Source organism: Microtus oregoni, unplaced genomic scaffold (genome assembly GCF_018167655.1).
Source record: "Microtus oregoni isolate MIOR12 unplaced genomic scaffold, Mior012 000002F_ref0000024, whole genome shotgun sequence".
NCBI lineage: Eukaryota > Metazoa > Chordata > Mammalia > Rodentia > Cricetidae > Microtus > Microtus oregoni.
This window is the reverse complement of record NW_024543061.1, coordinates 40,697,225-40,720,769: the sequence shown is the minus strand read 5'-3', so window position 1 is coordinate 40,720,769 and position 23,545 is coordinate 40,697,225. Positions and strand designations below refer to the sequence as shown.

Here is a 23,545-nt window from a genome sequence, read left to right as displayed (position 1 = left end):
CCTCACCTTGTGCCCCCCACTTGCCTTCCTGGGGACTGGCCCCTCTTGCTGGCTTTTGCTTGTGTTTGCTGGAGAGGGAAAACATCACCAAGACATCTGCAGAGTCTCCAGGCTTTGAAGTATCCACAGGAAGCTGCAGCAGAGAGCGATCCAGAGTTTCTCTGTTGCTGGATGGCTTGTTTGTTTGGTTTAGTGTTACAGCAGCTGCTAGTGCAGCCGGAACCGTGGCCTGGCACCGCCGGAAATTAAAGTGCCCTCATATCTCCCTTCATTTCTCTACCCAAAATAAATAAGGGCCTTTAAATAATCTTCTTCTTCTTCTTCTTCTTCTTCTTCTTCTTCTTCTTCTTCTTCTTCTCCTCCTTCTTCTCCTTCTTCTTCTCCTCCTCCTCTTCCTTCTCCTCCTCCTCCTCCTCCTCTCCTCCTCCTCCTCCTCCTCCTCTACCTCCTCTTCCTTCTCCTCCTCCTCCTCCTCCTCTCCTCCTCCTCCTCCTCCTCCTCCTCTACCTCCTGTTCCTTCTCCTTCTTCTCCTCCTTCTCTGCAATTCAAAGGAAAGGAAAAATTGAAGCCCATGTGGAGAGAAATGTTCCATTGTCCCTTGTTCATGTGGACATGCAGGGCTTCATATGCTTTTCAAGTATACATGTGTGTTTTGAGCACCCCCATGTATGCAGCCCTGAAGAGCTTACAAAGGGTAGCCTCACATGTTCTTTCTAAAAATGTTAGTTCTCGCTCTGTGGTTGGAGTGTGAAGTGTCCCTCACAGGCTCATGCATCTGACACTTGCTCTCCAGGCCCGGTAGCTAACTCCTGCTGGACAGGCCAGACTGACATAGCTACAGTGTCTGCCCTGCCGTATTAGACTGAAAACCTCGGGCTTTCAAATTGTTTCTCTCAGTTATTTCACCACAGTGAAGAAAATCATGAATACTTCTGTGTTGCAGGTAAACTGACTGGGCAAGAGTGGGAAGGACCGTTCCTAGATCCCCAGCCCAAGGGTGGGCCATCACAGGGCTCTGGCTTCATAGGGAGAGCTTTCCAAACCAGGGGACATTTCTTCCAGTTTCCTGGAGGCAAAGTGATCCTGTACTGAGCTATACCCCCCTCCCAGTGCCCTCATATTGTGGAGTAAGTTGCCTCAGGGTGCACAGGACAAACTAGAAACAAGGAATTACATGATGATTAAAATATAATAATAACTTAGTCTTGCTATGAATTGTGTGTATTAATTAGCCTGCTTAATCCTCATAGGAACCTTCTTTAATCAGAAAGATGAAGTGACTTGCCCATGGTGACTTAGTAGGATTCATTGCAGGCATCTTGACCCCACGCCCACCCCACCATCCCTTGTCCAATCCGCGAAAAGCCAACGCATTTAGAAAGCAGTCTGAAACAGGCTGCCTGTCTCCCAAAGTGGGATCCTTTTGTTCCAACCATGCCAAAACAGGCCATTTCTACCTCAGTGCATAAAACTGCCTTATGTATAAAATTGCAATAGAGCCCGTGGGGGGTTGGCTTGATGGTGCCTAGTCGGGGAGGGCTTGGGAAAGAGGCCCTGCTGGCGTTTGCAGTCTGCCTCCAAGGAGCCAAGGGGTCTTCTCTGCCCTTCTCACTGAGGTATCTTCAGCTCTTGTCAGATGGGGAAGTTGAATACTAGAAAGGCCAGGGTATGTTACCCAGGGGTGACAATGTGCTCTAAATAGAGCTTGCCTTACAATATGGCCTCCACACAATGATATACCCAGGATATACACTGTGGCATGCTGGGGGAAGAACTGGGGTTCCCACTTGATATTTGGGGTCCAACCCCCCCATTACCACAGCACCTTAGCCCCACTCTTTTCCTTTCCTCTTCTTTAGCAACTTAGAGAAGTTACCACCCACTGTCCTCGCAGGAATTTATAAAGATTAATTGGATAATCTCAGAATAGTTCTTTGAGCCGCATGCAGAGGAGGTGCCATTGAGAAGAACAAAGGAAAATAACAATAATAATTATAATATTTAAAAGTATTTATGAAAGTCTCTGTGGGGGCAATTAAGAGGGGACCAGCTTATACTCGTAGAAAACTCACAAGTTGAAGAGCTGTAGCCGCTTCCACGGGCTGGCTGGTGGGGTGAGAATGATGGGATACCGGAAGGAAGTGCAGGTGCCGCGCTGTGGGGCCCTCGAGCTGCAAGCTGAAGTCACTCTTCGGCCTGTACCAAAAGAACCTGTGGGCCTGGATGAGGCCTTCATGGGGTAGCACCTGTCACTGCCTGGGGCTGCTTGCCACCAAGCACCAATGCAGCAACTTCCAAAGACTGCAAAGAGCCCTCGCTTGCAGAGCCCTGGCCTCGGCGAGCCCTGGTGTGTGAGTGATAATCAGTCACTTCCCTAGTCACCCCAGGGACAGACAGTTCCTGCTGCTTCACTGGGGCACCTAAAGGGACCCCATCACTTTTCTGTGTAGAGGCCTGTTTGGCATGAAGGGGCTGGCTGTGGGTGAGCTCTTTGGGTCAGAGGGATCTCCTAGCTGAGGTCCCTGACTATTAACGTCTGGTCTACTGTTTGCAGGGTGGCCTTGATTAGCTAAGCAAGATGTTCTCTCCACAAAGCCTTTGACCTTCCAGACCAGCTTTCTTGCTCACACACCCAGCCACATTCAGCTTCGGCAACTCTGTGTGAATTCACAACATTGCTTTCCGTTCCTCCCTCCTTCTGTCCCTCCTTCCTTCTTTCCTTCCTCCTCACACATTCCCTTTCCCACCCTCAATTCTCTCTCTCTCACTTCCTTTCTAGCCGGTTGTCCTGTGGGAAAGCCTGAGTTCAGATCTAAGCCCCTAGGCGAACCCTTAGTAACATTCCTATGTCTTTCAACTTGATTTTCTGCTCATACCAACCCGTGACCAGAGTCTTCACCAAGTGTGCATGGAGCCAGGACTACCCCACAACAGGGGTGCTCCAAATAGCAGAAGTTGCCGGGCATCTGCTCAGAATTCAGGGCCTCAGAATCTGGTTTCAGACAGTCTCCGTGTGATGCTGATGTTTATCTCTGAGCCACATACAAAATGCCACATCCTAGGCTACCTTTGGAATTAGCAATGCTCTGGTCACCCCAAGTGAGGTCTCTATCTATTCCTGCTCCTCTTCAGGAAGTGTGACTGCCCGATCCCCTACTCCTATGGAAGCTGTCTCTTACCCTGGGTGACTCCTTCATACTCAAATGCTCAGAGCTAAGGGAGAAGCAATAAATAGAAGCTGTAGACTGTCTTAGAGGGTATGGTACAGGATCTGTTGAGACCACCACCTGAGTATCATGTTCCCAGTGGTTGGGCCATTGTAACTTTCGATAGATTCTACCTCCCAAGAGACTCTGTGTGTGACTGTAAATATCACACAGCTTGGATATGGAGGTCAGAGGTCAACATCGAGTGGCTTTCTTAGTCATTCCCTACCTTATTTCTTGAGGCAGGGTCTCTCATTAAACTGATAACTCACTGGTTCAGCTAGACTGGCTGCCCAGCAAGTCCTAGGAACCCTCTTGTCTTCACCTCTGCAGCCTACTGTTACCAGCACAGGGCAGTACACCTTGCTGAGTACTGGGGACACAGGTCCCCATACTTGGATGACAAACATCTTATCAACTAAGCTATTTCCAAACCCCTACCTTAATAAAATATTTTATTTGTTTGTTTGTTTGAGACAGGATCTCTCTACATAGCCCTGGCTGTTTTGGAACTCACTACGTAAACCAAGCTGGTCCTAGACTCAGAGAGATCGACCTCCTATGTGCTGGATTAAAGATGTGTGCCTAGCTTGATAGGATTTTTGTTTTTTATTTATTTAGTTTTCATATGTGTGTTTTTTTGAGACAAGCTTTCTCTATAAACAGCCTTGGCTATCCTGGAACTCGCTTTGTAGACCAGGCTGGCCTTGAACTCATAGAGTCCCACTTGCCTCTGCCTCTCAAATTGCTGGGATTAAAGGCAGCGACCTTGACTGTTGATAGGATATTTTAAAGAAAGAATGTTGCTGCTCTTGCAGAAGACTGGAGTGTAATCCTCAGCAGCCTTGTTGGGTGGCTCACAACTGCCTGTAACTCCAGTTTCAGGAGATCTTCATCTTCTTCTTGTCGCCAAGGGCGTGCACACACATCCACGATGCACATACATGCATGTACATAAATAAAAAGTAAATAAATCTCTTTTAAAAAAGAAATATTAGTGATATGAATTTGATATTGAATCTTTTCACACATTCCCTCCCTCATCCCCAGAGTTTACACAATTCCAGTTCACTGTTAAGAATGTCGGGACCTAAAGACAGTGTCAGGCTAACTCATACTCAGGAAGCCAGGCTGCACCCTGGCCCACTCGATTCGATTCTGCAGCTGACAGTGGACCACTCCTTCATAAGTGAGAAAAATCATTTCTATGTATGAGCTCCGATGGCATAATTAAAACCTTCCCATCCACCACTGAGCACATGTCTGCCTCTTAATGAAACCTCAAGGGTGGCAATCAAGCCGAGCCGTGACATCTGACATCTGTGACAGAGTGGCATGCTGTGGGATGGTAGAGCCTTGGTGATGCCTTTTGTGGGCTCTTGGGAGTCTCTCGCTGACACACCCTGCTTAGCAGATAAGTGTTTGTGAGTTCCAAGTGCCTAGATCCACATCCTGGGCCTATATCGTGATTTCATCCTTGCTTGTAGCCTTCAGCAACCTCAGTTTACTTACGTGTAGAATGGATCTATCACAGTGTTACACCCAGTCCAGGGTAAACTTTGTGTAATCCTCTCCTATACATGAGAGCCTTGTTGCAATGTGTACAACAAGGCACATAATATCAAAGAGAGTACGGCAGCCCTTGCTCTAGAAGACTTGGTACCTAATTCTACTGTGAGCTATGAAAACTTGTTTGGTTTTTGTTTTAAAGATTTATTTATTATGTATACAGTGTTCAGCCTGCATGTACGCTTGCACACCAGAAAAAGGTCACCCGATCTCATTACAGATGGTTGTAGCCACCATGTGGTTGCTGGGAATTGAACTCAGGAACTCTGGAAGAGCAGGCAATGCTCTTAACCTCTGAGCCATCTCTCCAGCCCTGAAAACTTGTTTTGTTTGGGTTGGTTTTGTTTTGTACTTTTAATTTTGTCTTACATTTATCTTATTTATTTGTTTATTGTGTGTGTGTGGTGTGTGTGTGTGTGTGTGTGTGTTATATGCTACAGTGCTTGGTGGAGGTCTGAGAACAACTTTGGAGGGTTGGTTCTCTCCTATTGTGTGAGTCCTGGGGCTCAAACCCCTCCCCCCAGCCATCAAACTTCACCACAATTGGCTTTACCCCCTCAATCATCTCACCAGTCCCAGCCTTAAGGCGGGGTTTTGTTTTTGTTTTGTTTTGTGAGACAGACAGGACTGCTTGGATATTCCAAGCTGTCGTTGATTTTATAGTCCACCTGCCTCAGCCTCCTGAGTGCTAGGATTATGGTCACACCCAGTTTATAGGGGTTTAGTCTTTTAACTGATGTAAAATACCAAGGAGTAAGCAAATTGTCCAAGCTGTCAAACTGGCCCAGACATTGCATGGTGATGTCCTAGTGGGGTCCTGATGTGTCTGTGTTGGGCGAGTGGCAGCCCAGCTCATTGTGCTGGGAAGATTTGGTGTTGACAGTGCCTGACTTCACTGGCCTGGGGGTGGGGTCTTGGTTACTTAATAGATCAAACATATTTACCCTTCCTCTGTACTTAATGCTTATCAATATGTTTCTGCTTGAGGTTTGCGCTGTCCCCCAGGTTTGCCCCCCCAAGAAGCACCTAACTTCCTTGGGATCCAGCAGGCCCCCAACAGTGTGACTCATGGATTCCAGCCCTCACCCCACAGCTTCCCACAGCCCAGCCACGCCACTATTATCAGGGAGTTTTCTAGCTACAGGTTGGTGAAGGTTTCCAGGGCAGGATGTTTACAACCCCTAGAGGAATGGGCAAAGAACCAAGCAGCCCTGCTTGGCAACCCTTGGCTGTTCTCTGCAGCCCAAGGCACTCTGCCAAGCCAGCTCGGGAAGGGAAAACATAGCGAGCGCTGGTGTGCCTCCATTTTACATGGAGCATAATAAAAGTTTGCAGGGTGATTTATTTTTCTAAACAAGAAGATACAATGGGCCCCATCCATTACCCGCACGCTGCTGATAACCCCTGCTGTTTGGCCCAGGATGATCCAAGGTGTTCAGCACGAAGCACGAAGAGGCAGGGAGCACACACGCTCACGGCTCCACAATACCATGATGACGGAGAGTAACTCACGAGGCCAGAAGATTTAATGCTCAGGAAGGATTGTTGCCATCCATACATCTGTCCAAGGGCATTGAGACGGGGTGGCTTTAAGGTTAGGCAATTGACTTCATAGGAAGTGATTATCTATACCCAGGGTTAGTTTCTTATAATTATTATTTTGTATATGGGTGTGTGTGTGCCTGCGTGTTTGCATGTGGGTGTGTACATGTGTGTTCGAGTGTGCTTAGAGACCTAAGGCAACCTTGGTGTCTCTCCTCAGGAGCTATCTACTTGACTTTTTTGAAGCAGGGTCTCTCAGTGGGACCTGGAGCTCATTGATTTGATGAGGCTGGTTGCCTACTGATTGCCAGAGATCCTCCCGCCTCTGCCTCCCCAATGCCAGCTTGTAAGCGCCTTCACATGTAGCCTTTTAAGTGGCTTCTATTCCTTATGTTTGTTTTACTAACTGAGCTGTAAGTTTTACAAAGTGTATTCTTTTCAACTGTCATTACTAAAAGCGTATGGGGCGGACAGGGTGAAAGCAAGCTCTGTAGCTGTCCCCGTGAACATAGGCACCTACATGTATGGGAAACCCAAGGTGCTCAGACACCAGTGCTTTCTTTTCCCTTTCTACCTGGGAAACTGGGTGCTTAGAATGGCAGCTAACCAGGAAATGGAAGCCGTTTTCTTTTGGCTCTAAGTGCCCTTGATAGAGTAGCAAAAATCTGCACTTTCTCATTCTAGATGGAGAATAAATGTTACTAATTTCCCAGTTGGTTGGTGATACCATGTATATTCAAATGGATATTAACTTTTAAACAGTGGTGCAAATGGCTTATTTTAGAGCCAGCATTATAATCAGGTATTGATGCTGCTAAATACAAATTCTTTTGAAAATGTTCCAGGTTGGGGATGGAGATGAGTGGTAAAGCTGGAACTTAGCATGTATGAGAGCCCGGATTCCATCCCTAGCACGGCGGAACACATACACAAAACTTGTCCTTCCATCCCAAGGTGTCGAGGTAGTTGTGGACTAAATGAGTGCATTCAGATGGAGGAGAGCTGCAGCGAGCACTGCGGAGCTGGTCATCTGACCCTTGTCTACGTCGTCTAGGAGATTCTGTGTCTTAAAAGAAGAGGGGCGGCGGAAGTAAAAGCTATTTTGGAATCTAGTAAGTGTTTGTTGTTGTTGTTGTTGTTGTTGGTTTTGGCTATGAAAATATAAGCATTACTGAAGTGACTTCAGAAGGAGCAGCGATTCTCAGCTCTGACCCAGAATAGCCAGCGGTGGGAGCTGCTGGGGCTTGCGCTGTGATGGTCTCACTGGGTGACCCGAGATACACTGGTTAACCTCCCGGCTAGGCTGTCATTCTTCATCAAGATACAAAAGACTTCAGTGGTTTATATGAGGTTTCTACTTTGGATGAAATCCTAAGTCTGGTGGGTAGTGGAAGAGATTTTTGTGAGAGAGATATTACAGCCCCCACTTCACCCCCGCCCCTGCCAACCCAAAGAAACAAACGGAAAAACCAAAATATATGTCAACGTTAAAAAAAAAAAAACAGGATGGGGAAGTTAAAAAACAAACAAACAAACAACTTCCTTCAGCAACCCACAGCCTGCATTGAGCATTAATAGCAGAAAGTCTTTAAGAAATTCTCGCATCCTTTGCATACATGTTGAGTGTCTATCATCGCTAAGGCAGCAGCAACAGTTGCCTTCCACAATTCCCAAGCTGGCAACACCTCACTCTGCAAGCAGTCGTGTTGAGTTTTAAAGGTCTTTCCAGCCAGAAGAAGAAGAAAAAAAAAAAAAACCTTAAAGGAAATATGACTAAAAGCAATAGGTATAAAATTGAACCCCAGGGGTCTCCTTCGAAAGAATTCTCAAAGGTAGTTCTAAAATTCTGCTGTTCTCTTCGAAGGGGCTCCTAAAATTCTTTAGGCTTAATTCCGCCATTCCCTACTTGCAATATCATGTTGAGGATTATTCTAAATGATTCTGAGACTTTCCACAACTCTGCCTATTTCAAGTCTGTTCTCGGAAGATGGTACTCCACAGAAGGCGGTTCGCATGATTTTTAGTCCGAATCTATAAATAATTGGTGTATCCATTTTAGCCCCCAAAACTCCCATCTGGTTCTCTGTTCACACAAGACACTGGGCCGAAAGCTTGGAAGGATAGGATAGTAAATCCTGAGAAACAGGAGCATCATGGGGTAATTGCGATCATAGTAGACTCTCCTGGCTTCTGGCTTTCCAAGGACTTCGGCTTAGCTTTCCCAAGGTGCTTTGTACCTATGGTCAGGCATGGGGGGGATATAAACATCCCTTCTTGATGGGTGTCTATTAAGTCTTTTCTGTCCAGTTTCTCTCTGTGTGCATTAAAACTCTGATAGCTCCAACCCGGGTAGGTCTGACCTCCTTCCCATTGAATTAGAGATTTTTTTTTTTTTAATAATTCCTGTCTGCGAGAGAGGCAGAAGCACACAGCTTGTTTGGGGGATCCCAGATGGAGTCTGCAGGATGGATATTAGAAAAATCAGCTTTTTGGGGTGGTAAATGGAGAAATTGAAATCAGAGTGGCGATGAAACCCCATCCATGTTGGGAGTTGGGGTGGGGGTGGGGGGGTGAGGCAACCCATACTGTTACTTCTGCGTTTGTAAACAGCCACTTTGAGGGCTCCATCTGCAGTTGAAGAATTCCTAATGGGTACAGTCAGTTCAGACAGCGCTGTGCCGTGTTGGGAGTCTCTCTGATCCCATTCTTCTTGTTAAAGGGGGCTGTGGGTAAAAAACAGACACACAAACATATACTCGGCAAAAGATGGTGGAAATATGGGCACCAGGCACGCCCCTGCAGATGTAGAAGTGACAGTGGAAGAGAGAACATTCTCAGTGCAGGGACGGCAGCAGGATCAGCCTCCCCAAAAGGAGGGGAAAGGTCAGCAAAGGTAAGTCTCTTAAGCGACACAGAGTTGGAGTGGGGGTAGGGGATGGGCGGGGGGACTAAAATGGGGGCTAGACAAAAGTAATAGCGGCAAGCAAGCCAAACCCACCATGGCTTATTGGGCATGTTTAATTTGAAATTGTGATCCCTACAATCACGGAAAGTGGAGCACTTAAAAAAAGAAAACACTTCTATTGTGACAGGGCAGGAAGAACTAGAGAAATATTTGACATTTGGATGCCTTTTTATAAACTGCCTTTGTTCCGTGCTTCTTTTGCATTTAGTTAAATGCATATTAATTTTTTTCCTTCATAATGAATCACCGTGTAGTCTGGGTTTTCTCTGTAGAGAGGAAAGGGGTGCCCATGGACTGGAGGCTGCAGGACACCCTCCTTGTCTTGTTTGGTGGTTCAGACTTTTAAGTTTGATCCCCATAGGCGTGGGGAGGTACTAAAAGAGTTGACCTGGAAAGAGATGGCATGAGCAAGCAAACCTTCTCAGCTCTGCTCCCACTTGGGACGCTTCGTCATCCCACAGGATGGGAAGTGACTTTAGTAGAACCTTTGCTAATACCACAGATTGCGGGAGCGGATCGTTCTGGTTACCCAGAGCCCCCTAGGCAGACCTGCAATTGGAAGCCTCTCTTTCTCCTTGTGTGTTCCCGAGAATGACTGACTGGTGGCGTAGCCACAGAACTGGCAAGTTCGGGTGAAGGAATTAAATTCAGGCCCCTTTCACAATTTGACTTGTGGGTGGAGGAGGGAGAGGAAATAAGCCTTAAAGCCTCCCAAAATTGGCAGGCAGACTTCCGGAAGGAGACTTCTCCAAGGGGGCTTGTCTTAGAATTAAGCTGGGAGTGAAATACATGTATAAATGATGGGGCTGAAAAGTGGGCTGGCTGGCCTGGTGTCATGCTGGTGCAGGACCAGAGAGTTATGTGGGTTGGTTTTTCTTTCTTTTTTTTCCCTAAGATGAGAAGAGAGAAATGTTGTGTAATGTGAACTCCGAGCCAAATATTCCAGGCCGAAAATCACTGACTTATGGCAGACTTCCCCCCCCCCCCCCCAGCTGATACTCTCTTCCCAAATCCATCATGAAATTCACAAAGGAAGCTGCTTCTAAATGTCGGTTTGGGCGCTGACGGTTTGTGAGCAAGGACATAAATGCCTCCGAAGAGATTCTCTCGCTGCCTTTAAGGCTGGTGGGGCGCATCCATCCTTTCTGTGGGGTTTGGCCTTTGGCCGGCCACACTGCAAAAGCTTTCTTCTTGTTTATAGATTGCCGTTTTGACATGTGTATCTGGTGTGATTCATTAAAGTTGAAGTCAAACCCATGGATTCCTTCAGAACACAAATGAGACGGCCCCAAGCTTTTCTTTCCATGAGCTGTAGTCAGAAACCACCATGAGATGGCAGTGTAGCATAAATTATGGGGGAAAGCGGCTCTCGGTACCAGGGCTGTGGGTGTGAACAGGGTGCACTCCAGCTCGGCAGGTAAGCATGGGACCTGTTCCCCCCAGAGGTCTATTCACGAGGACACACGTTAAGAACTCACTCCGCTTCCGTGAGCTTGAACTGGCAAGACGCTCGCCACCATGGATGGCCCTTTTAGAATCTCAGAGAAAATGAATTTGAATATAAAAATATAAGAAAGAGAGAAACCAGAGCACAGTGCCAAACTGGAGAGGGCTTTTGTTCACTCTGTGTTCTGTCTGAGATATATAGTAACCCGGGGCAGAGGGAAAGCCTGTTTCCGTTCCCCTTCTCCCATTCTGCCTTCCTGCCCTGTCCTTCTACCCTTGGCGGCATCACCAGGCCCACGGTGCCTGGCTGTGGAATCTGAACGGTGGCGCCAGCACGTTTGCCCCCTCGTTTGTCACAGCTATCGCCTTTCACAGATAGACATCGAGGAATAAAAGGTATTCTGGGATGGGAGGCAGCAGGCATCTTTTTTTTTTTTTAATCTTTCCTTCTTCTCATATTCCAAGAAGGGCTGGGTCACAGCTGCCTCTGTCAGTGTGGTCCTGGGTTAGTGGCAATTCCTTGGAGATTAAAGAGGAAAAGGGGAAGAAAAACCTCATCCCAGGCCCTTTGTTTGGGCTCCTTAGCTTCAGATACAGTTGAATATAGCAGCCTTGCCAACATGTTCTCTGGCTTTGTAGAAAAGCTTAAAAAAAATTGCAGTTTCTTGGAGCTCTTTGGCCATTGTGACAGCAAGTGAGTACTCCTTGACTTGGCAGAGACCCAGATGCGAGCTTTGCTCTACTTAGCAAGCAGGTATCCAGGCCTGCTCAATCCCCTGTGCTCTGAGGATGTGCAGGATGCCTCTGGAACATCCACGAGTAAGGCATCTAAATGCTCAGTGTACCGCAAACACATGACTGCGCTTGCTGAGAGGCCTTTGTGGAACCTGCTGTTGTGTGGTCAAAGAGGCTCTTGGAAGAATTAGCTCCTCTTTACTAAAGCAGAGGAAATGTCAAGAATGGTTAATGTTGCTCAAAACCCATGCGTAAATATGTCCAGGGCTGGTGAGATGGTTCAGCGGGTAAAAACCAACAAGTACCGTGCAAGCCTGACCACGTAAGTTTGAGCCCTAGGACCCACTGTGGAGAGAGCTGACTTCTCAAGGTGGTCCTCTGACCTCCGTGTGGACACTGTCACATGTGCACAGTGCAGTGATACACACACACACACCAAGTACACAGCACACACACTAATAGTAAGTCACATATTTACATACAAACACACATAGACGTACATTTGAAAAGTCAGGGGTGTGGTATTCTAGGAAGTGCCATGGCAGTCTGGCCTCAGGAGCCCCTGGAACCTGACTTCCAACAGACACCCAAACTGGGTGATGTCCCCTTGGGAGCGTGGGGCTGCAATTTGGAGAGAACAGACTTATCCAGCCACATGCCCAAGTACATGAAAACCAGAAATGACCGTTTTGATGGTAGCTGTAGACGGGAGGACAATGCTTGTCTCAGGCATCCTCCGAGATCAGCATGCCCTGAAGACGGCTGTCCCTCAGCCTGGCAGGACCGCTGCAGTTCTGTATGGGGCCAGGGAACAGAAACGACTTGCTTCCTAATAAGCTTGTGTCCTCAGCTCTCAGTAGGCCAACATCTGCTGTGGAACCACACACAGTTTCTTCCCTCAGCTCCTTGCTTCTTGGAGGACATGGAACTATCCTGATTGTCTTCCTAAATGCTACTTTAAAACGCTCTCCTTCTCCCAGTGGGCAATAGCTTTTTTTTCCTAAATGAAGATAATTATGATTTTGCTCACAAGTATGTGAACGTTCATATCTAAGGATCCCAATCTCTCACCCAAGCCTTTGGTGGTAGATTTTAGGATTCGATAGCACTGGGCTATGGGATTTTATAATACATTTGCCATGTCTATCTGCCATTGAGCTGAGGGTAGTATTGCTTCTGCAGTGAAGCCTGTAAATACTGAGCTGATCTGGGAACCTTGCTCTCCAGAAAGAACACCACATCAGCTCCAGACAATATGGAGTCAGTGTTCTTTTGTTTGGCTGGGTTAATTTCTTTCTCTTTCTTTCTCTCTCTCTCTCTCTCTCTCTCTTCTTCTTATTATTATTCTTCCTTCTCCTCCTCCCCCTCCTTCTCTTCCTCTTCCTCCTCCTTCTTCTTCTCTCCTCCTCCTCCTTCTTTTTGAGACAGGGTTTCTCTGTGTACCGGCTTTGGCTGTCCTGAAGCTCCATAGCCCAGGCTGGCCTCAAACTCACAGAGACCCACCTGCTTCTGCTTCCTGAGTGCTGGCATTAAAGGCATGTGCCGCCACCACCCACATAGAAAAGTAAACATAACTACATGTGCCCATAACCCAAGCGCTGTGTGGGGTAAGGTTAGGAGGATGGCTGGAGTTTGCTGGCTGACAGTCTAACCCTAGGTTCAGCTAGAGACCCAGTCTCAAGGGACTAAGCTGGAGACGATAGAGCAGGACACCTAAGAGTCTTCTGTGGCCTTTGCACATGAATAAACATATACACCAGCACAGACACATGCGCTTGCACAATAATAATGGGACATTGTGCCCTAGATAGCTTGGGATTTCATAATTACGATTAAGGGAACGTGGATGTCTATTTAAAGTGAACATGCGTGTTTACATTTTAGAGAAAATTTGATGTAGATGTTATACTCACAATCTATGGATGGTTGTCTAAAAAAAGCAAGACTTTCCGAGATGTAGCACTGAAATTGCATGCCATCCCAGCCCCTTGCATGTCCATTGCTTTCAATGTTTTCTTTCTCAGTGATGGAAAAACCCCAACCTCTAAACCAGGGTGTTCAACCCCTGGGTTCTGTTTAAGCAGCTGAGGTGATCACGGTTGGAATGAGTAGGGGGTTGAAAATAGAGACTGGGGAGGACCAGCGCACAGGAAAATGCCTGTACCACCCAAAGGAGATGCAGATGGCTGCGACGTGGGAAAGTTCCCTGGGCGCACTACTTCCTGAGAAATACTAGAGAAAAGGTTGAATGTGCTGTTTTCAAAGTCAGTGCTGACAGACTTCTGTGCAAAGGATGTCACTTATATCTGCTCCCCAGTCACTCAAAACCTTATGTGGTTTTAACGTGCAGATTATGAAAACGAACCCACATGTATTACCGTATCCTCTTCACCGATGGCCAATGCAGTGTTCCTCCGGTCATTTCCACTCTTGCACTCTTGCCATACAACTGCTGATATCCGTGGTCCGGTTTTCAGCCGTGTGCTGAATGCGGCAAAGCTAATCCTTCATTTCCACCTTGACCCCGCCCTGTTCCTGTGTTCTGGCTCTCTCCCTGTTGGCAGTGGCAGACTCAGGATGACTTCATGGCCCACTCCTGTCTTCACCCACCCTGCTCTCACCTGTCACAGCTCCACAGAGTCTAACTAATGACGCCTCTGGTGGCTCTCCCACCCCTGGGTTCACTTTTAGTCTGCCCTGCCGGAAGCAGACTGAGCCCCTAAGTAACAAATCCTAATAGGTTCTTTCCCATTCTCGAACTCATTTGCATCATTTGACATGTACCGTCCAGACCGTCCCTACTCCCCACCCCCCATGTTCATTCAGCCAGTCCTGTGGCCATCATCTTCCATCTCCAACATTCCGTGGACCACACTCCATTTTCCTCTGCTGGGTTCTGGCCTCAGCTCCCTTTTCCTTTGCATCCCACTTCTATGGTGTCTCCTCCATCTACAAAAGTAGACATTTCTGGATGTGTCCTCTTCCTGGAGACAAGCCCTAAGATTCTGGTTGGATCTTCTGCAGCCTCGTAAAGCTCAGCCTCTCTCACTCAGAACCCTGAGCACCTCTGCCATCAACACTAACTCTTTCCTCTGTCCTCTTTGCCTGCTGATGCATTGCACCAGGTATCAGTGACCCAACACTTCTGACATCCTGCTGTCATGAGAATACTCAAGGCTCTTTTAGCTCTGCTGGCTTTGCCTCCCTCCCGCTATCACACCATCCCATCCTCCCCGTCCCCCGCCTCGCTTGCTTTCCTTGCTCTCTTATGGGTCCAATATTTCCCAAACCCAGTAAGAGCCAGGTTGTTCACCTGTTATCTAAGTGGCTCCACACTACAGTCCAGGGATCCACTGTATTTTCAGCGTTACTGACCGTAACTCCCATTTATAGATTTGATCATCTGAGCAGCTTATGTACACATCCCATATCTTCTGATAAGAAATGTGTTTTTCCTTGTTCTCTAAAGTGGAGGCTCACTTGACGACCCAGAGGCTAAGATGTCATCGCTAAAGTTAGATCAGCGCATTATAATAAAAACCACGAATTATTATTTTTAACGTCACCTTTGTTTGGAATTCCTAGGACACGTTATGTCTTCTGTGGACTCTCAATAATAAAATTATTATTATTTTATGCAGTTCATGGCTGAAAGTATATTAAAAAGGAGAGTGCGTGCGTGCGTGCGTGCGTGCGTGTGTGATTATTGGGTGTGGGTATGTCACAATGCCTGTGTGGCTGTCAGAAGACAACTTTTAGGACTTGGTTCTTTTCTTTGACCTCGCCGAGACAGGGTTTGTCTTGAATCTGTTGATGTGCTGCATGCTCTGGCTAGCTGGCCCCAGAGCTTCTGGATGATTCTCCTGTTTCTTCCTTCCATCTTGCACCAGAGTGCTAGCGTTACAGATGTGCACATCACACTCGGCATTTTTATTTTTTTAACGTGAGTTCTGGAAATCACACGGGGGTCCTTGGGTTTGGGAGGCAGGCGTCCTGCAGACTGAGCCATCCCCCTCCCCAACCCCTTTTAAAGCTCCTTGTGTTATTTCCCAAGCAAACTTAGAAGCTGTGTGATTTGGCTAAATACACAGTTGTGTTGCTATGAGTTGCCCCTTGGTGATGGATTATGCTGTACTCCAAGCCATGATCACAGGAAACATCAAGATTCAATTCTCCACTAATCATGGCCATCAGCATTGTGTTTAACAGGGCCGTGATAACGTAAGCATAGTTTCAAAAATTGGACACGTTACTGAAAGACGGCTTTACATCGAGTAGATGATTCGTTCAGAAACCTCAGGGCAAGAGGAATTACTGTATCTGTTGGAAAAAGATTTCTAGCTTTGGGTTTAAGGTGGGATTTGTTAGAAAATGCTATTTGTACATCACCGGGGACATGATAGTTGTCTTCCCTGACTGTCATTAGAAATAAAAATTCCATGTGTTTTGCCAGCACTCAGAAACAAGAATTTCATCATTTATTTCATCTGTCTTTTCATGATACAATAGCAATAAAGATGATTCTTTTCTTACCCTCGCTGGAGACAGGTGGAGGCCCACGTCCTCCAGGAAATCTGTATCTGGAGGTGGTTGATGATTTAACACAGCATCAGGTTAGGAAAGGATTTGGGGGAGTTTATTCTGACTACAGTCTTTTCTACCATTTTTTGATAAAAAAGAATATGGGGCTGGATAGGTGGGCCAGTTGTTTCTAATGCTTGCTGTGCAATCAGAGGACCTGAGTTGATATTTCAGTATTCAGGTGGTCCAGCTACATGTAAGCCTGCAGTTCCAGTGCTGAGGATGCTGGGACAGGAGGGTCCCTAGGGCTTGCTCGCTGGCATCAGTCTAGTTGAAAAGCACAAACTCCAGGTTTAGGGAAAGACTTCGTATCTACACATGCACATAGGCACATGTACCTGCACATACATGTGCTCATAAATCACATACATGTCACTCTGTCATGCACAACCACATGCACACATATAACACATCGCACACAGAGTGCACATGTACATACTACACATGCGAACACCTCATACATGGAGCACACAAACTACATGAACACCTCACATATACATATATATCATACATATACATTACAAACACCACTCACATAGGCCACATAACAGACATACATATACCACACACATACGCAAAGTCTGCACACTGCACACATAAATACCTGAACATACACCACATACATATACACATATCATACTACCTACTCAGAACACACTCCATACACACAGCCCATATAATACCGCACTGGCATCATAAACACACACCACACATATAAATACATTACGTATATCATGTACCACACATATAATACATGCATACATACTCTACTACACACACACATACACATGCACACACACACAGGAATTCCTCATCTGACTTTAAAAGGTAGTTTCTAACCAAATGATGACATTTTGAAGAGATAAAATCAATCTTTCCTTGTACAGTTTGACTTGAATTCCCAGCATTTAAAACTCAATATTTTTTCCCCAAGTAGGCAACTCTATCCTAGCTTTCAAAGTTCCATTTCCAGCCTAAGTAACTGGAAATTCTCGTGCCTTTCAGAGAGGATTCAGTTCCTTGACGTACTGTTAATGCCACATTCGGCTAAGTTAGCAGCTTCCATCTCAGCCAGTAGGATCCAAAAGGCAGGATGAGTGAGAAGAGGCTATGCTTCTCATGAACCATGGACACCGGAGTACACAAAGACCTGCCCAGCTTGTACCTCTCAGCTCCGAATTACATGGCCTCTTTGTGTGCTGAAAAGTTCATTTCCATTAGGCTCTAAGTGGTAGCCATGGCTCTAGTTGACTAAGACCTGGAGATAGTCACAGAAGTGTTGGGATGTAGACAACAAAAGAATACGATACATAGCCAGGTACGTGTCAGATGTGTGTGTGAGGGGGAAGGTATGCATGTGTGCATGTGTGGATACATGTGCTTGCACTATGGAGGTCAGTTACAATCTTTTATCACATCCCACGTTACCTTTTAGACAAGGTCTTTAACTGAACCTGGACCAGCTCATTGGATAGTCATGGAGAATCCTCCTGCCCCCGCCTCCTACACTAGAATCACAGGTGCATGCTGCCATACCCAGCTCCTACATGGAGCTGGGGGTGTGGACATATGCACTTTATTAACTGAGCCATCACCCCAGTCCATCAAATTTTCTACTTAGATCATGCCCCCCATGTTCTATCCTTGAAGCTGAGTGGCCAGGGAAGAACTCTCTTGTCTCTCACGACCCCATCTTGTATAGCTATTCTTTTTTTTTTTTTTTTTTTTTTTTATTTTTCGAGGCAGGGTTTCTCCGTAGCTTTTGGTTCCTGTCCTGGAACTAGCTCTTGTAGACCAGGCTGGCCTCGAACTCATAGAGATCCGCCTACCTCTGCCTCCCGAGTGCTGGGATTAAAGACGTGCGCCACCACCGCCTGGCTTTGTATAGCTATTCTATAGGTTGTCTATGATTAGCAGTTCCCAAAGACCGGCACAGAGCTGAGATGATCAAGATCTGGTACTTGAAGATTATTCTGTGTGGAAAACATTTGTAGGCTGAGGATAAATTGCTGCCGGGATCTCGTCTCAGTGGCCATAATTCTCCCTCCTCAGAAGACCACATTTTTCTTCCAGTGCTGCGGGAGTTCGAATGGAGGCTGGCGACTCTGAGGCATAGCACCAACGCCTGGATTTAGACAGAAGCACTTCTCCCGGTTTTCAGGCTGACTGAGCCTCACGGTGGCATGCCACATCTGGTCATGTCACTTCTGCTCTGTTTATATAGCATGGCATAATGTCGAGCGGGGCTGGGTTTTGGCACTCCTGTCCTCCGAAGAGATCACAGGAGATCACGGGCATTATTTCTGCAAACTGCCGGCCTATTTTAAAATGTGTTCAGACTTACCTGCAAGAAATGAAAGTATTTATTAAGACGACATGTCTTCTTGAAAAGTCTTGTTCAACAAATGGATACTTCACAGATGAGAGGGCAAAGAGTTTGGTAGCGCAGTTGAACGAGTGCTGACTGAGGCATGACTGTGGGCCGGGTACTGTGTTTGATGTCATGTTTTAGGGGGTGAATGGGAGTGAGAGGACCAGAGGCAAGCATGCTGTCCATCAAAGGGGGTTGTGTGCACATGGTGTCATGTGCACATTTGTGTCTCCAATTCCCATCTCTCCCTTCAGCCCAGATCTAGCAGCTCTAACTGCCTATCAGTGTCTTCACTCAGGGGCCCAGGTGCTGTTTCCCACAGGTGCCCACTAGACACAGTGAAATAGGGCTTACCAGGAGCGGGGTTGGGGGAGTGGGGGGGTGGGGGATGGGGTTGGAGAATGCAGAGTCACTGTTTGATGGCAGTGTGAAGTTTTCTATTTGTGATGATGGAAGTGGATGCTAATTATGGCCACACTGTGTGTGACTTGTGTGCTTTACACCGTATATTTTATATAAGTTTTACCACACGCTTGAAAAGACTATATATCCAAAGCCCTTAACTTCCACACCCATGAGATGAACGCTCTATTTATTTCACTTTCCATTTTCACACGTGTGTGGTATGCACATTTTTGCATGTGTGTTGGTACCTGTGCATGTGGAAGTCTGAGGTCGATGTTGGCAGTCATGCTTGGGTCTCTTAATCAAACCCGTAGCTAGCTCAAATGGCCAATCTTGCCAGCTAGTTTATTCTGAGGATTTGGGGGCCGGAACTATAGGCAGCTACCATGGTAAACCATCTTCCTAGCCCAAGGCTTCCATTTTCTATATGAGGCAAGATTCTCCTTCATCAGCAAATCCAGTGGACCAAGCAGCGCATAGTAGCTTCCCTGGTCTTTTGTCTTTTTGGGTCAGAACAGATTTGCTCTCCACCAGTGATACAAGCCCTCAGCTGCTCAAAGACTATAGGGTACAATGGTAAGAGCCCTTGCTTTGGCCTCTAGGTGACGCTGTGATCCTGACTATGCCACCTGTTGTTTGTACATTCATGAGAAAATTGCTTCATCTACATGGGCCTTGGTTTTCTCTTCAGCAAAGTGGGCACAACGATGCTGGTGTCACTGTATTGTGAGAATTGAAGAGGACCCAAGGAAACATTCTACCAGTCAGGGCTGATGGGCATCCCCAATAAAAGGTTGAATAAGTAAATGTTCCATGCCAGTGGCTATGCCACATTTTAGGCCTTGTCCTGTGCGTGGGACTGGGCATGAGGTAAATGGCTGACATACTCCACTTAAAGCGGAGTCCGATGTGATTCCAAGCACCAGAAATCAATTCTGGCACAGTTAAGGGACAAGGGCATTTTTAGGTGTGGGCTAGCAGGCACTTTAGCAAACTTAAGGAAGAGCTGGACAGCTGGGCCTGGAGAGTCAAAAGCCAGGGTGAAGGAGAGGGGTAACCACCTGTCCTAGGCACTGTGGTGAGGACAGGACAGCTACAGGAAGCTTCTAGTTCTGCCATTTCACACACTTCCCAGGGCAGCCTCTGATTAGCCCAAGCTAACACACATGTAAGTCACCCTTAGCCAGTTAGTATACATCCTGAGCACATAACCATTGTAGACAGCATTGCATCAACATATTACACCCGGGTGCCTTGGACCCTTGCTTATCCTCCGATATTTACCAAGCACTTGGCATGGGCTTTGTATTAGACTCTTGGTGCAAAGGGCCACTCACTGGTTGCAGCCAGGAGCTCACAGCTGAATGTGACTGAAGCAAATAGGTCCTTCTCATCATGAGGTCCATGTCCCATACAAATAGTGCAGCAGGCAAAGGTGGCTTTCCAAAGGAAACCTGAGCTACTGTTAGAAAGAATCAGCAATGTGTATTCTAATATCCTTAATTAATGTCAGCTAGTCCTTCCTCCCCAGCTGAGGTGTCCCCAGCTGTAAAATGGGTGTGTTAGCGACACATACATCCTGGGTGTGTTAGCGACGTGTGTTACACATACATCATGGGATTTGTTTGCAGGTGAAATGAGTGCACATCTGTAAGGTTTGGAGACTATTCTAGAAGATAGACTCTTCTGTCCATGCTGGCTGTCCAGCATACCCACTTCCTAATCCTTTTGACCTGTTCATGTGCTGTTTTTCTAATAGAAACCCAACAATTGGTATGTTCTTGGCCTAGCCACAACCCTGGAAGCAACTGACTTTTGGGCCACAGGAAACAAGGGAAGCACTGACATTTTCTTAGAAACTTGGAACAGACCTTTCTCAGGTCGGCTGGCGTAGGTTTTTGTCAACTTGACACAAGCGAGGGTCGTCTGGGAAGAGGCAACCTGCGCTGAGAAAATGCTTCCATCAGATTGGCCTATAGGCAAGTCTGTGGGGCATTTTCTTAATGACTTGGAACGGGAGAGCCCAGCCCACTGTGAGCGGTATCACCCTTAGGCAGGTGGTCTTGGGTTATATAAGAAAGCAGACTGAGGACCGAGTCAGTAAGCGACATTCCTTGGGGCCTCTGGTGCAGTTCTGGCTTCTGAGTTCCTGCCCTGACTTCCCTCAAAAATGGACTGTGATCAGGACGGTTAAGCCAAGTAAACCCTTTCCTCATGCAAGTTATTTTTGATCAGAGTATTCCATCACGGTAATAGAAAGGAAACTGGGTTATCGGGTTTCTCCTCGCACAAGGGTCTACTAAGTGAACGCTTTAAATGACAAGTTGAGCTGAGGCTTGGGGCTGAGACCAGGCCCTGCTCTACAGAAGGTTCCAGGCCGGTGGCTTTGATCCAGCCTCATCCCCGCACATACTCGCCATGCAAGACTGCCTGGGAGTGATTGAAATGTAAGTGTCTGCTGGGCTGAGATGCTAAATTCAGGATTGGGAGCATATGGACGGCTCCATATTTGTTTTCTGCATATCTGATGTTAGCAGTTCGGAGCATCAGTGGGACGCTCCCTGGAGAATTTCAGTTCTGTAAATGAAACAATTATTTTGGCAGTTTGGGAGAGATATATTCATAACTTTCATGGTATTTAAAGGGGAAATGCACCTTCTCCGAGTCCCTGCTTCCCTTGCCAGATACAAAGAATGAAAGAAGAGCGCCGAGGGAATAGGCGGCATCAAGTGGAAAAATCGAGAATCAGAGTGTCGGGCTGCAATTCCCAAGAGCAGCAGCAAGACAGGACAGCAAGAAGGTTCTCCAAATCCAGGCCAAGAGAAGTTGCAGAGAGCACCGAGCCTGGGTAGTCCGTTCATTCAGTCACTGGCTGAATAAGCAGCATCTTGGATAGCTTCCTGTCAAAGGGTGTCATGCAAAGGCGTCGTGCTTGTCCTCAATAACTGCTCATAGCTGAGACTGCAGAGTTAGGGACTGTTTGGTTGCAAGTTGCAGAAAGCGACGAACGCCAAATTTGAGCAAAATAAGAGAAAATTCTTATGGTGCAGTGTGCCTCTTTGAACCAAAATGATGGGAATCCATCCAAACTTTGGACCCAGAAATGGAAAAGTGCAGAGCCCTGGCTGGGGAGCTGGCTTAGTCGATAAAAGTATTTTCCATGAAAGTATGAGATCCCAATGCCCACTTCAAGAGTCAGGCATGGCCACGTAGACTTGTCATGCCAGCGCTGGGGAGGCCGAGACAGGCAGATCCCAGAGTCTTGCTGGCCAGCCAGCCGAGCAGAATTGGTCCCGGTTGGAAAGACTACCTCAGCAATCCCAGTAGGATGATTGAGAAAAACACCCGATGGGGGCTGGAGAGACGGCTCAGAGGTTAAGAGCATTGCCTGCTCTTCCAAAGGTCCTGAGTTCAATTCCCAGCAACCACATGGTGGCTCACAACCATCTGTATTGGGGTCTGGTGCCCTCTTCTGGCCTTCAGGCAGACACACACAGACAGAATATTGTATGCATAATAAATAAGTAAATATTTAAAATAAAGACACCTGACGTTGGCCTCTGTTCTCCAGGTGCACGGGCTCCTGTAGTGCGAGCACCCAGGTGGGCCCGCTATGCGGCTTGTCTCAGGTACTCTGCTCATCTTTCCTTTTCTTTCTGGTTCTCACTTTTTCTCACTTTTCAGAGCAGAAAATGGTGACCTTCCACCCCGCTACCCTTACCCCATGTCTGAGTTTGTAGCTCTCTACATTTGTGTGGACAAATTTGAGGTGCAGAGTGGGGGGGGGGGGTCCTGTCAGCTCATCTGTTGGGCATCGCTGCTAAGTGCTGTTAAGTGTGGACCTAGGTATAGCCTTGTCACTCAGACGGTCCCTGGAACAGCAGCAGCGGGTCTAACCTGGAAGCTTATTTGAAAAATGACTCTCAGGTTCTCCTGGAGATTCTCAGGCTCCACCTGGCTCCCCATTTTCACGGGTTCCCCCGGCACTGGGTACAGGCTAAAACTGTAGAAGCAACATGGCAGCCTCTGTGTGGCTGAGGTTGGGCACGCAGGAGGCGGGTATCCGGAGTGCTTCTGCACCTCCTCCCGACGGAAACAGCGCCTCTTAAGGACATCTCTAGAGGACAGAGGACGTTTGTCGTGATAGGGTGTTGCCCGTCTGTGGGATGCTCCTTTGCCATCTCTGTGTTATCTCTCCTTCCGTGCTGGCCTAAAATAAGACTTCTCTAATTTTGCCCAAGTCTAGGGGCTAGGGGGATGGCTCGGTGGGGAAAGGGCTTGCTGCACAAGCGGCAGGGACTGAGCTCCATTCCCAGAGCCCATATGTAAAAAGCCCTGAGTTGTGGCCCACACTTGTGATCTCAGTGTTGGGGATATGGAGACAGGGATCATTAGTCAGCCAAATTTTCAAGTTTACTGCAGTGGGAAACCCTCTCAAAAGAGAAGGTAGACAAGGACACCCAAGGTTGACCTCTGGCCCCTATGTGCCTTTAAATACGTATGCAAACACTCATCCACACAGGAGCGCACACACAAGCACCCACACTCACCCACACTCACCCACGTTCTCCCATTCACCCACACAAGTCTGTAGAGTTTATACCCCACACACTGCCTACAGTGGATTAGCAGACCTCTGGTGACAGGAAAGTCCCCATGTGGGGACCAGTGGCTGGTCTGTATCAATCCTATGGAATCAGGACTAGCTGTCAGTGCCTTAGACC

General features: G+C 47.2%; 1 protein-coding gene across 3 annotated transcripts in view; it reads left to right on the top strand.

The window, feature by feature from the left end:
* Eif4e3 (eukaryotic translation initiation factor 4E family member 3) overlaps positions 1–23,545 on the top strand; it is a 417,079-nt gene that overhangs the window by 57,574 nt on the left and 335,960 nt on the right. The window contains exon 7 of one of the 3 annotated variants that reach the window (XM_041630166.1): positions 7,273–7,401. The exons of the other annotated variants lie outside the window; for them this stretch is intronic. Coding sequence (XP_041486100.1) covers positions 7,273–7,295 — 23 coding nt within the window. The 3' untranslated portion in view covers positions 7,296–7,401. Of the gene's footprint in view, positions 1–7,272; positions 7,402–23,545 lie in introns of those variants that run through there. 3 annotated transcript variants of the gene reach the window in all.